General features: G+C 37.6%; 1 protein-coding gene across 5 annotated transcripts in view; it reads right to left on the reverse strand.

The window, feature by feature from the left end:
• Nucleotides 1-1,332: 1,332 nt before the first annotated feature.
• The window catches only part of MOSPD1 (motile sperm domain containing 1), a 30,553-nt gene continuing 18,290 nt past the window's right edge, over nt 1,333-13,595 (reverse strand). For 2 of the 5 annotated variants that reach the window (XM_055106367.2, XM_003814512.5), the window contains 5 exons: nt 12,994-13,248; nt 12,805-12,880; nt 10,536-10,753; nt 5,182-5,343; nt 1,333-2,892 (listed from right to left, as the gene is read on the reverse strand). In XM_055106367.2, coding sequence (XP_054962342.1) covers nt 2,861-2,892; nt 5,182-5,343; nt 10,536-10,753; nt 12,805-12,880; nt 12,994-13,147 — 642 coding nt within the window. In that variant the 5' untranslated portion in view covers nt 13,148-13,248 and the 3' untranslated portion in view covers nt 1,333-2,860. Of the gene's footprint in view, nt 2,893-2,963; nt 5,344-10,535; nt 10,754-12,804; nt 12,881-12,993; nt 13,249-13,595 lie in introns of those variants that run through there. The other 3 variants (XM_055106368.2, XM_014343556.4, XM_034949858.3) reach the window with 2 other exon arrangements.

The following is a 13,595-nucleotide window of genomic DNA, read 5'->3' on the forward strand; positions in this document are numbered from 1 at the left end:
CTAACGATTTCGAGGTGGCAGAAACACCCGCAGTGACAGATAATTGCAACTATTGCCATGTCTCTTGCTGTGTTTCCTGTTTGCTAGCTGCCTTCAGGATGAATCATATTTGTTTTCACGAATTACTTCATTACCTCTTCTCTGACTAAATTTTGTGATACCTGTGGCCCCTTGGCTAGCTTAGTTCTTTCCTCATGAGCCTGTGTTCATCCCCATGAGTCATGGCAGTAAAGTTTTCTTCACAGCAGACAGGAAATAATGGAATACACAACAGCCTCATCTCCCTAGACATTATTTCAAAACAAATCTCACCTTGTGGCACATCCTTGCCTCTTCTTGTGAATCCAATTCCTCTCTGTATGTGAATTAAACTCACCCTTCCAGAGCCAGCTCAAGCCCCAGGTCTCTGACTACTCATGATACTATTATTGTTTCTATAGAAAAGAAATAAGAATATACAGGTTGAGCGCCCCTAATCCAAAACTCCAAAGTCTGAAATGCTCCAAACTGAAACTTCTGGAGTGCTGACATGATGCCCCAAGTGGAAAATTCCACACCTGACCTCATGTGATGGGTCACAGTCAAAAGGCAGGTGCACAACAGTTTATTCAATGTCCCCCAGGGAAAAATAAAATTACCTGCTATGTGTATAAGGTATGCACGAAACAAATTTCATGTTTAGAGATGGGGTCCTATCCCCAAGCTATCTCATTATGTATATGCAAGTATCCCCAAATCTGAAAAAATTCCCAAATCCTAAACACTTCTGGTCTCAAGCATTTTGGATGAGGGATACATTTTGGATAAGGGATACTCAACTTGTATATGTTTTGCATAAAGAAACAGAAGTAGCCTGGCCAACATGGCAAAACCCTGTCTCTACTAAAAATACAAAAATTAGCCAGGTGTGGTGGTGCAAATCTGTAATCCCACCTACTCAGGAGGCTGAGGTTGCAGTGAGCCGAGATTGTGCCACTGAACTCCAGCCTGGGTGACAGAGAGAGACCCTGTCTCAAACACACACACACACACGTATATTTAAACTAATAAAAGTGGTCACTTGTAAGGGGCTGGGTGCACCGGGAGGGTGAGGAGTGATTTTTCACTGTATATCTATAGTTTTCTACTTTTGAAGCATATGATTGTTACCTATTCAAGAAGTTAAATTACAAAGTGAATTAAATCCCTTGGTAAATCAAGCTGATATATTTCACTGTTTCTATTTTTCCTATGTCAGTCACAGAAATATGAGACAACTTTAGGAAATAGGAGAGCTAAAACCTTAAGTTCCTCAAAGATAAGTCAAATAAAATGTTTAAATCAATGTGAAGCTCAGGTCTCCATTTCTGTTTATTTTTTAAAGTAATTTCTGTTCTTTACAATGTGTTATTACACACACACATGTGCACTTGCACACACGTGCACACACAGGACTTGAGATGGAGAAACAAGAATAGCCTCCACACATCATTTTTACAAAGTTCAAAGTAGATTACATTTATGTGCTTTTCATTCATTACACAATGTACAGACATGATCCGTTTAATGACTTAGGCTCCTCACATGGTTAAACAGTGAGGATTTCCTATGGAAGACTAGACATAGAAGTTTTTAGAAGCAGAGACTGTTTTCTGCAAAAACCAACCTCAGGCATACATTTGTGTTTACATATATTCCTTGAGAATACTACAGTAGCAGTGCATAAGTTCATTCTGTAAAAAGATCTGAAAGATGATTTTCAAGAGACTCAATACATTGTGCTTTCAGGTAAAAATCCTTAGACAAAAGATCAGTTACTATGAAAATAACAGTTAAAACTGCATATGTGTTAGAGATCAGAAGAGGCTATAAAGAAATGTAAATAGTTGTGCTTAGGGGACTTTTTTGGCAAAGTTGTCTTAATAATAAATAAAAACTTAAAAAAAAGTCTCAGTGACTGATATAAAATAGACATAGCTATCAAGAGTTTCTTACACTTGGCTTAGAGTTTAAAGGTGAAAAATCATCTCCACATAAATCACCTAGTATCTGGTAATCCCAGTCTAGGTAAGTCAGGCAGGGAGGGGCTTGGAAGAAAAGATAAAGTGATTTTTCCTTCCTATTAACACAAAGCATTAACCAGAGGTAAAGCCAGGGTGAACCAACTAATTAAACAGATGCCTACCTTCCTTTAGAACTCTTAGACCAAAGAGAGAGGTCACCCTACTTCTATTAGGTTTTTTTTAAAAAAACCCTATGATTCTTGGTGTCTGGACCACAACCCGTTCTGTAATTCACAAGATTAATTAAATATGTCCTCTCTTCTGTGAGACCCTAGGATAAGCATGATCCCTTAGTACTTTATGCTTTGTTTGCCCTCTACACATTAATGGTAAAACACTTATTTTTAGAAACACCATGGCAACCATTTATAATGATAGAGGGCAAGGTATAATTAACATAATAACGCTGATGTTTGTAGCTAGGGAATAAATGTCATTTTAGTTTTAGGCCGGTCAGTTTGCTCTTTTAGTCCTGTAACTTCGAAGCATACATGACCCCTAGCAATCAAAGTGAATTAGAAAAAAAGGTGAGAAAATAACAAATGTTTTAAAGTTTCTTACACAACAGGTATAGATATAAAAAGAATTTCTTCAAATAATTTCCTAGGTGTCACTCAGAAGCATCCTTGCTGTCTGTAAAATAATGTTCCGCAGTCCTTCAAATTAAATTATAATTTAAAATATATATTATACATTTGCAATTATTTGAAATCATTCAATAGTTTGTTGCATGTTAATGGAGTGAAATAGAGATAAAAGGCAGTCCACATTCATATTTTCAAGACAGATTTACTTCAGAAGTCAATTGAAATCCTTGCTCATGTTCTAAGTATGGCCATTGTGATAAGACCTGAAAGAAGAAAAATGGAGAACAGTTAAAGATATGCACCTAACAGAATCTTTCATTCAATAAGCAATTGTTTGGACCTCAATGAACAAATAAAACATAGCACATAGGCAGGCACTCTACCAAGAACCCAAAGTCAATTTGAATTTTGTTGATATCATAAAGAAGAAATCCAATTTATAGCAATGGGCAGTCACTGGAGAGATTTAATTAAATCACTAATGTCTGGCCATAGCAAATCTATCTATCAAACATACCTCCTACTTTATCCAGTCACATCAAACATAATAATAGCAGATGTGCCATTTTGAAGCATGGGTAAAGCCAGTGGACTTTGTTAACAGAAGCATCAAGAGTCTACCTGTATCCCAGGGCCCTAGGGCCACAAAGAGACAGAAGTATGGCATTCCTACTTTGCTTCTCTCTTTTGAAGAGAGAATATATAAAATATAAAATAATAAGAATATGCTCAGTCCTAAATGAAGGATGATGAAAGTGTGATAAAAAAAAAAAGTACAGAGGAGGAGGATAATCACATGGGACTGGGGCAGTCAGAAAAGTTGCCCCCAATGATAAAAAGCTGCTTTAAAAGATGGACAGGGGCTAGGCATGGTGGCTCATGCCTGTAATGCCAGCACTTTGGGAGGCCGGGGCAGGTGGATCACACGAGGTCAGGAGATCAAGACAAGCCTGGCCAACATGGCAAAACCCCGTCTCTACTAAAAATACAAAAATTAGCCGGGTGTGGTGGCAAGCACCTGTAATCCCAGCTACTTGGGAAGCTGAGGCAGGAGAATCCCCTGAACTGGGGAGGCGGAGGTTGCAGTGAGCCGAGATCCAGCCAGCCACTGCCCTCCAGCCTGGGTGACAGAGCAAGACTTTATCTCAAAAAAAAAAAAAAAAAAAAAAAGATGGACAGGAAAGAGAGAGAGAACGAGGAGATGGGCAGGCATTTCAGGTGAGGGAATGGCATGAGTAAGGGCCTGGAGAACCGGGCCGCTAGAGGAGCTTTTCCAGAATGAGTGAATAATCTAAAAGGCTTTATGCAGTGCTTTACAGAAGGAAGCAGCTAGACAAAATTGGCTCAGAGAGGTCTCAGATTGTGGAGAGTCTTAAATGCCAAGCTATGGTACTGAAGGTTATATACTTCATCCTATGGATTATGGGGAACCACTGAAGGTTTTTGACTAGGGGGTGGTCGTGAGAGCAAAAGAGAAATTAATCTGACAACATGATGGATGGTTGGGGGTGGGAATGAATGGGGGAAAGAAATAGGGAGAGAAGGAACACAGACAGAAGGGAGAGAAACAATCAAGATGATTTCAAAATAAAAAAGAGAGAGCGGCCAGGTGTGGTGGCTCACGCCTGTAATCCTAGCACTTTGGGAGGCTGAGTTGGGCGGATCACCTGAGGTCGGGAGTTCGAGACCACCCTGACCAACATGGAGAAACCCCGTCTCTACTAAAAATACAAAATTAGCCTGATGTGGTGGTGCATGCCTGTAATCCCAGCTACTCGGGAGGCTGAGGCAGGGAATCGCTTGAACCTGGGAGGCGGGGCTTGCAGCGAGCCGAGATGGCAACATTGCACTCCAGCCTGGGCAACAAGAGCGAAATTCCGTCTCTAAATAAATAAATAAATAAGAGAAAGCACATATGCCAGGGAATACTGAAAAGAGTTGGCATCTAAGCAAAGGTGAGAGGAGAACATGAGGAAAGTCATTCATCACCAGAACACTAATCCTCGACATATGGAAGGTACGGAATAAATATTTGTTCAATTGAAACAATTAACTCTAAGATTTCAAGCCAGGATGACTGAAATAGTGAATCAACAGGAAATAAGGGAATTAGTTTAAAGAGAAAGGTTCTGAACATGGTGGCTTCAAAAGTAAAGAAAAAATAATAATAAAAGAGAAACGTTCACAATATTAAACAAGGCTGCACTGTTCATCTTTATCACTGTATGTACTTTGTCTGTTTCCCTAGGAGCAATTCCTAAAAGTAGAAATGCTGTATCATGGAATGCATGCGTCTTACATTTTATACATGTTTTATGCCATTGTAAGTCAGCAAAAGGAAAATAACTGAATACAGTATCAGGTACTAGATAAATAAGCTAAAAAGAACTAAATGTGAGTTAAAAAAGTCTTCAAAGGCACCTGACCTCAATATGCTCTTGAAGCATTTCTTTACCTGTTCTTTGGAAAAAAAAAAAAATCAAACCACCACCACCCTACCACACACATAAAGCCCTACACATATGTCCCAAATGCATCTTTAAAACCCTTACCTAAGATATAAGCAGCCACTAATTTTTGATTCACACTTAAGTGGAGGTAGAGAGGCACCAGCGATTCCACATCCCCCAGTGTAGGCAGCATCAGGGCTGCAATGCACACCACTCCCAGGAAGACAGTTAGTAAACTAGGTCCTGAGGATACAGCTCTGTTTTCTGTAAAAAGACAAAAATCCCTAAGCTTCCTTCTAAAAACTTTAAGACAAAAGTTCCTTCACATACACTGGCCGCCACAGACCAGGATTCTGATTTTGTCTAACTTCTCCAATTGTTTCCCCATCATTTTTATCCATCTGAGAGTTAACTGCTGGGCTGATGTGGAAGCCCATGTCTTAACTGGTCTGAATCATTGCAGGATGGAATGCTGACGTGGCATTGTGAGGTGTCACCTCACAATGCCTTCTTACTGAAAGGTGGTCACCAACTCCCCCGACCATCCCACCCTAGTCAGTAGAAAGTATTCAAGCGTGTATCATCGATGTATGCACATTTTAAAATTATATGCACAAGTTCTGTACTGTTATGCTTAATATAAAACATACAAATAGATTTTTGGAAGAATGTGCTAAAAATAAATATAAATTGAAGTTCTGATACTTTCTTCCAGTACCCCAGTGGCTTGCCTGTGTATATTCAATTTGAGCCTGCCACACTAGACCTCCACTACCTTTATGAGAATATTTTAAGGAGCTCCCCAGATAGGTTTGATCCTAATAACTGTACATCCCGCTATCAATTTTGAAAATGTTAAGGAACCAAAAGTGTTTCCCTCTGCTCTAACCCATTTATAGCAAAGAAGAAAACAGCAGAAACAGTATCTGGCAAATACGCTAAGAGAAATAAGCCAGTCACAGAAGGACAAATACTGCATGATTCCACTTACACAGGAAATCTAAAATAGTCAAACTCATAGAAGCAAAGAGCAAAATGGGTGGTTGCCAGGGGCTGGAGGAGGAGGATAATGCAAATTGCTAATCAATGGGCATAGGTCTCAATTATGTAAACTGAGTGAGTCCTAGAAATCTACTCGACAATTGTTCCCACATTTAACCAATATTTTATTGTACACGAACATTCATTAAGAGAGTAGATCTCATGTTAAATGTTCCTAAAATAAAATTCTAAAAGATTTTTTAAAAAGGCTGGGCACGGCTCACGCCTGTAATCCTAGCACTTTGGGAGGCCAAGGTGGGTGGACCATGAGGTCAGGGGTTTGAGAACAGCCTGGCCAACATGGTGAAACCCCATCTCTACTAAAAATACAAAAATTAGCCGGGTGTGGTGGCACGCACCTGTAGTCCCAGCTACTCAGGAGGCTGAGGGAGGAGAATCGCTTGAACTCGGGAGGTGGAGGTTGCAGTGAGCCTAGACTGCACCATTGTACTTCAGCCTGGGTGACAGAGCAAGACTCTGTCTCAAAAAAACAAAACAAAACAAAAAAGATTAAAAATGTTATCAGACCTGCTATTCTACAGTTCTGGCTCTATGTGTATAGTATACATACTCATATTTTTAAGAAACCCAATAACAGCATTTTCTGTCATACGGCTTTTCCCACTACCTTTCCTTTCATTGAAAGGAATAGCCAACAGCAACACAATCTTTGTGTTTCATTAATGAAATAATGCTGTTCATTCTATTATTAAATGGAACTTTTCTAAATTATTAATACCTTAGCTGTTGTGTGGAGTTTAACTGTACTTCATCAGAGCCAGAGAGGTGAAAACAAATTCAAATTTTATAGTAATTATTGCTTGAAATGAAACAATAGCAGAAATACCTAAAAGAAAAACCCCAAGTCTTGTTTCAGTTAACAGAGTACCTTTATAGTTATCTTTGTTGCAAGGATGAATTCTCAAAGAAAACAGTTATTTATGACAAGTACGCCATTCACTGCAAACCCACAATAAAGATAATTTCAAATAAATTTTAGTAGAGAACATTTAGTATTTAAGAGAAATTTGGAATTTTTAGTATTCGAAAAACATTGCATAAATGCTTGAAATTTTTCAAAATGGAAAAAGCTTTTTTCCCTAGTACTACAGGATCGTTGTAAAATATGTTATAAAGATACAGAAAACGTAAATGTTCCTCCATAATTCCACCCTCCTAGAGCTAACACTGTTAACAGCTTGGTATGTATCCTTTTAGATTTTACAAATGCCCATATAAACATGTAGAAGAATCTTTTACATAAATAAGGCCATATTATACATACTGTTATATAACTGTTTTTTTTTCCTTACTTAGAAATATATTTGAAGCTCTTTCTATGACAATGTATAAGCATTCATCATTCTATCAGATCCTTGTAAATGTCTGCCTGGCACACTATCTTATGAATATTTATAATTTAATCAATTCCCAATTGATGGACTTTTCGGTTATTTTCAATTTTGTATTATTATAAACAATAATTAAGACCATAATTTTCTGAAGCCAGAGGGCACTAACTCAAACATTATAGCACAGACATAGCAGTTCATTAATAATGTAATTAAGACAAACCCACTAAGATTCAGATGTATCTTTTAAAATGGCTTTTTAATAACCTGAACTCTAGCATTTTATGAAAGTATACTTTGTAGGTTTCCCTTAATTTAACAGTTAAATTTCTGTTGAATGAAAAAAACTCACAAAATATACTCACAAAATGTACTTATGCACATAGGCAAGGTCTGGAAAGTAACATGGAACACTTATATAAGCAGATTTGTTAAGTGTGTGAGATTACAGGTACATTTTCTTATGTTATTGCTATATGTGTTTTATACAATAAACTTAAATTTTTTTCTCGTTTTTACTGACTTTCAATATATTTCAAAATCCAAATTTTTCATAATGTAGCCATCAACCATTTTCCTGCTAAAAGTGAGTCTCACAACACTGCTGCACCTCTAATACTTTAATAATACGCATTTGTTGAAATATTCTGTAAGCTAAGGACTTGTAAAAGTAATGACATTTCAAAGCCTCCCCAAAACAATCTCAATTAATTTTCAACATTTTAGTTCAGAAAAACTTAAAAACCTGAGTTTTCCACATGTTGGAAACTACACATAAATTCCTGTAAATTTAATAGACAGGAGACTAAATCAGTCATCATGATACTCTATTAAAGAAGAAAACTTTACTCAACTTACTTCCAGGTAATTAGGCACATTGGGGTAACTACCCATAAACGGGACATGTTGGCCAGGACTGTGAATGGGGCTCTGCTGTGGTATCACCTTTCCTCTAAACAGCTGTCATAGCCATGAAAACCTTGTAAGCCAAAACAAAACAAAACAAAAAAACCATTCCCACAGACCCTCACCAGACCTGAAGTCCAGCCTTCCTAGCTCAGCCCATTTACAAGTTCATTATGTAACTTCTCTGTGCCAGGCCCTGTGCTAGGTGCTGAGGATATAATATTACTAGGAAAAGTGCCTGCCTTCATTGAGCTTCCTTACAGGAATGGATCAGATAATTTTTTCCCTCAAAACAGAGATCACCATGTGTTATGCTAGCATCACCTATCCTCATTCATCTGCCTACTCCAATTTTACTATTAGAAAAATTCTCTAATATACTTTAGATACCAAGGTTTGTTAGAAAACTAAAATAAGGCCGGGTGCGGGAGCTCAGGCCTGTAATCCCAGTACTTTAGGAGGCTGAGGCAGGAGGATTGCTTGAGGCTAGGTAAGACGAGCCTGGGCAACATAGCGAGACCCTGGGTGTGGTGACGAGCACCTGTAGTCCCAGCTACTCGGGAGGCTGAGGCAGGAGGATTACTTGAATCCAGGAGTTGGAGGCTGCAGAGAACTATGATGGCACCACTGCACTCTAGCCTGGGCGATAGAGAGAAACCCTTTCTCAAAAAATAAAAAATAAAACAAAATAAGACAATACATACTTTAATTATTTAGCCTTTTTAGCATGATCTTCACCTGAATTTTAATAAATTTAAAAATAAAAGGAATAAAGTTCTCCTTACATATATTTACATACACATATACCCCTAAATCTTACTCCTTATTATTCTTGGTTATTAAACCAATCTGTTAAATACAAAACTGAACTTCAAAGACCATTTTAAATTACAAGTGTAACTTCAAAAAACAAATACAAATTAAATGGCCTTCCTTGTACTAGAGGAAGTATTTTAAAAAGGGAATCTTGCATTTCATAACTATGTTAACTTTACAATATTGATCTGACAAAGTGACACTGGACAAAGGTTCTCTTTCAGCTTCAAAAGATGAAAAGCTGGTCCTGTCAGTTGATAACAGTTGCTGAGAATAAAACAATCCACTATAGGTTGGTGCAAAAGTAATTGCGGATTTTGCAATTAAAAGTAATGGCAAAAATCGCAATTGCTTTTGCACCAACCTAATAGCTACTACCTAGTCACTAGTCCTGGTATTACCAGAAAATCTAGATGGTCCCTAATGGACTAGGAAAAAACTCTTGGCTACAGTAAATCAAAGAGGCACTACTCCCTGTTATTGAAATAAACATCCTAAAACGAACAAACTGATACGACTGAATGTAACAGCAAGTAGATTTTTTTTAATCCTTCATAAAATGTTGCAATTTCAAGGACAGCTGCTATCATATTCATGTACCAGTATCACCATCAAAAAGTTTCCAGTTTCCCTGGTTTTCTATGGAAAATTTTATCATCCTCCTATTACAACAGGTTTAGGAGGAGATAATGAGAAGTTAAGAAGACGGGATAATGACGTCCAAAGAGTTGAATATGAGGGTAGTGTCAATGTTGAAAGAATATATCATAACACTTCTGAATATCTAAGCTGGAAGGAAATGAGGGCTGGAGAGGGATTCAATTAATAGCCCACAGGGGATATCATAATCTACTTAGTTTAATTAACTTCAACTTTAATGAGATTTTTTTTTTTCAAAATAATATGAACAGTGCACTAAGCTTGGCCTATTGCCAAACACAATCTCTCTCTTCCTTGGAACTAATTAAATGAGAAAGGATATAGGAAAGTCATGGAAACAAAAGTATAGAACTGCCAAATTGTACTAGCTTCATAAAGTATGGTGCCTGCAGTCTTAGATATATTTATGTTTATGTTTAAATACAGATATATTTAAAAGGCTACAGCAACATCTACCCTCTCCTTACAGCCTGGTCCAGTGAGGGGTATTCCCTCCTCTCAAAGTCCACCTCCAGGCTTCTTGTTCTACTTCAGGTACCTGATTCTCTAGGTGCAGTTTTGAAGTAGTTGACCATGTTTGAAGTGGTAGATGATTTTTCTAGTAATTATTCTTAGCTGCCTGATTATTTTAAAGTTAATGTGTAAGACCTCAAAAGGGCTTTAAAAACAACCCAAAACTACCTGGTTGAAACGACTGCTCAAAAAATAAACTTTCAGTTAAATGTTCCTTTAATCTTTTTTCCTCTTCTTCCTTTTGTTGTTCTTTTGCTGATGGGAGAAGAGTAGCAACAACCTCTTTTCTTCCCAAAGCCTTCCTTTGGCTTTGCTCGGAAACTTGGAGACGGAATTTGTCTATTACACCATAGTGACAGGATCGAACATCTCGATGACGAATCACACTGAAAACAGCAAAAATAACAAATGCTGTTTAGATTTCTGGGGGCCGGCCAAACAGAATGCAGTGAGATATTTTAATATATTAAACAATATTAACTGACTACAACCAAATACTCAAAAACAGAAATTTGCTAAGATGTTAAAAAATCACAGTATAACCCAAAAGAAATGAGTAATTCGGAAACATTGGATGAAAGCACATAATCTAAAACACAGAATAAAAGTCTTAAGCAAAAAAATAACAGGTAAAGAAAATTCCTTTTTGGTCAGGCGCAGTGGCTCACACCTGTAATCCCAGCACTTTGGGAGGTTGAGGCCTGGAGTTTGAGACCAGCCTATGCAACACAGAGACCCCATCTCTACAAAAAAAATTAAAAATTAACTGGCTTGGTGGTGTGCGTGTAGTCCTAGCTACTTGGGAGGCTGAGGTAGGAAGATCCCTTAAGCCCAAGAGGTTGAGGCTGCACTAAGCTATGATCGCTGCCATAGCAAGAGAGCAAGACTCTGTCTTATTAAAAAAAAAAAAAAAAAGGAAAGAAAAAGAAAATTCTCTTTAGCAATCACATTTTTTTTTTTTCTGGATAACTCAGTGCAGCAACATTTACTAAATAGGAATACATGCAATTGTTTATTCCCCACAAACATCTCATAAATTTCTATTGCTACTTACTTATTGTTTAGGCAACAAACCTCGCCCTACACTTAAAATTGAATTCCATGTATGCAGGTAGAAACAAGCAATCAAATAAGTAAGTAATCCACTATTACCAGTGCAACAGAAGGCCAATAATATACCTCTACTTCTCTAAAGAGAAAAGAGTATACAGCACTGTAATTTTATTTTATTTTTTGAGACGGAGTTTCACTTTTGTTGCCCAGGCTGGAGCGCAATGGTGTGGTCTCGGCTCACTGCAACCTCTGCCTCCTGGGTTCAAGTGATTCTCCTGCCTCAGCCTCCCAAGTAGCTGGGATTACAGGCACCTGTCACCATGCCCAGCTATTTTTTTTTTTATTTTTATTTTTAGTAGAGACGGGGTTTCACCATGTTGGCCAGGCTGGTCTTGAACTCCTGACCTCAGGTGATCCTCCCACCTCAGCCTCCCAAAGTGCTGGGATTACAGGCTTGAGCCACTGCACCCAGCCAAACACTGTAATTCTTATGGGTTTTCTGCAATTCCATTTATTTTATTTTGTTCGTACTAGGGAACACAAAACAATTAGGTCAAAGTAACACATTTATTTGGCAAGAGACTACATTTCTTTGTAATAGCTCTTGCTTACTGTGTACTGAATGAAAATTTTTAAAAATGTGCAAAGACGTTCTCAAAGATACATCATTTAATGGCTTTGAGCTGGTGAAAAAGTATTCAAAGAAAAGAATTCTGCTTCTCATTCTCACAGAAGATTTAAACAAATACAGTGTACTTGGTAGCTTAAATTAAGGGCTGGTCAATGGATCCATCTGGTCACCACTAGTTCTAAAATAAAAATTAAATATGAACAGCTTGAACAATCATTTATCTGACACTCTAAGATGAAATTATCTGGAAGAGCTCAAATAATATTTTACAGATGAGTGGTTGCACAACTGCTTCCTGTTTATATAGATTAACTTCCAGGCTTTTAGTTGAATCACTTCAGATGAACTTATATTACCCTTGTTCTTAGACTGTAGTATTACAGTTTTCCAAATGTCACTATAATAGCAGTATGTTCCAAGGAAAGCTAAATCCCCTATTATAGCTGGAGAAATTTAAAGGAATAAGTCAGAATTTTACCTTTATAAGCATCCCTGGTATGACTAAAACCACAACAATGAGAAAATGTTCATGGAGATACTAACATACACATGAGCTCCAACGTAATAAAATATTATTAAGTATTTGGCCGAATCTCTTAGAAACAATTTCGATAGACAAACTTTCGGCAAAAATTCAAAATATAATAAATGCCTATGTGAGAACAGCTTCAAGAAAATATCTTTTTTTTTCAAGTTAAAAACATAAATATTAACACACTTAAAACGTGTTACCAGGAATTGATCTTGACTTACATATCCACACAACACTGAGGCTTTACTGCACCTGCAGCATCAACGACAACATACTTATTTGGAGTAGTACACAAAACTGAAAGAAAAAGTCACAATGGCCATTAGTGCTTTTTTTTTAAATTAGTTTCTACAAGTAAAAAATTAGTAGGGACCAGTTAAAAACCCAGAAAATAGAGCTAGGAGACTCACCTTTGAACTTTAAGGCAAACTCATAGGGATTGTACAGTGTCAACACTTGCTTATGTGTTGACTGATCATCTGCATAAAATATGAGCTCCGTGGGGAACACGAAAACAGGAAGATTTCCTTCCACTAACTCTGGTTGTCTTTTTTGTTGATGCATTGGCACTGAATCCCCCTTGCTGCAGTTTCTGTTTTTACAGTCTCAAATCTATTTTGGACTTTTCTTAGATTCAGTTAAAAAATCCAAAGCATTTTGGCAATCTAGAAATAGAAGGAGAAAGCGAGAAGAAAAGTGAATGATCCCAATTTTCATTAATCTATAGCCCCTACACAAAAAGTATATTTAGCATGCATTAAAATAGGCCCCTAAATCGGCCAGGTGCAGTAGCTCATGCCTGTAATCCCAGCACTTTGGGAGGTCGAGGCAGGCATATCACTTGAGGTCAGGAGTTCCAGACCAGCCTGGCTAATGTGGTGAAATGCTGTCTCTACTAAAAATACAAAATACAAAAATGCAAAATCAAAAATACAAAAATTAGCTGGGTGTGGTGACATGCCTGTAGTCTCAGCTACTCAGGAGGCCGAGGCAGGAGAATCGCTTGAACCTG

Source organism: Pan paniscus, chromosome X (genome assembly GCF_029289425.2).
Source record: "Pan paniscus chromosome X, NHGRI_mPanPan1-v2.0_pri, whole genome shotgun sequence".
In the NCBI taxonomy this organism is placed as follows: Eukaryota; Metazoa; Chordata; class Mammalia; order Primates; family Hominidae; genus Pan; species Pan paniscus.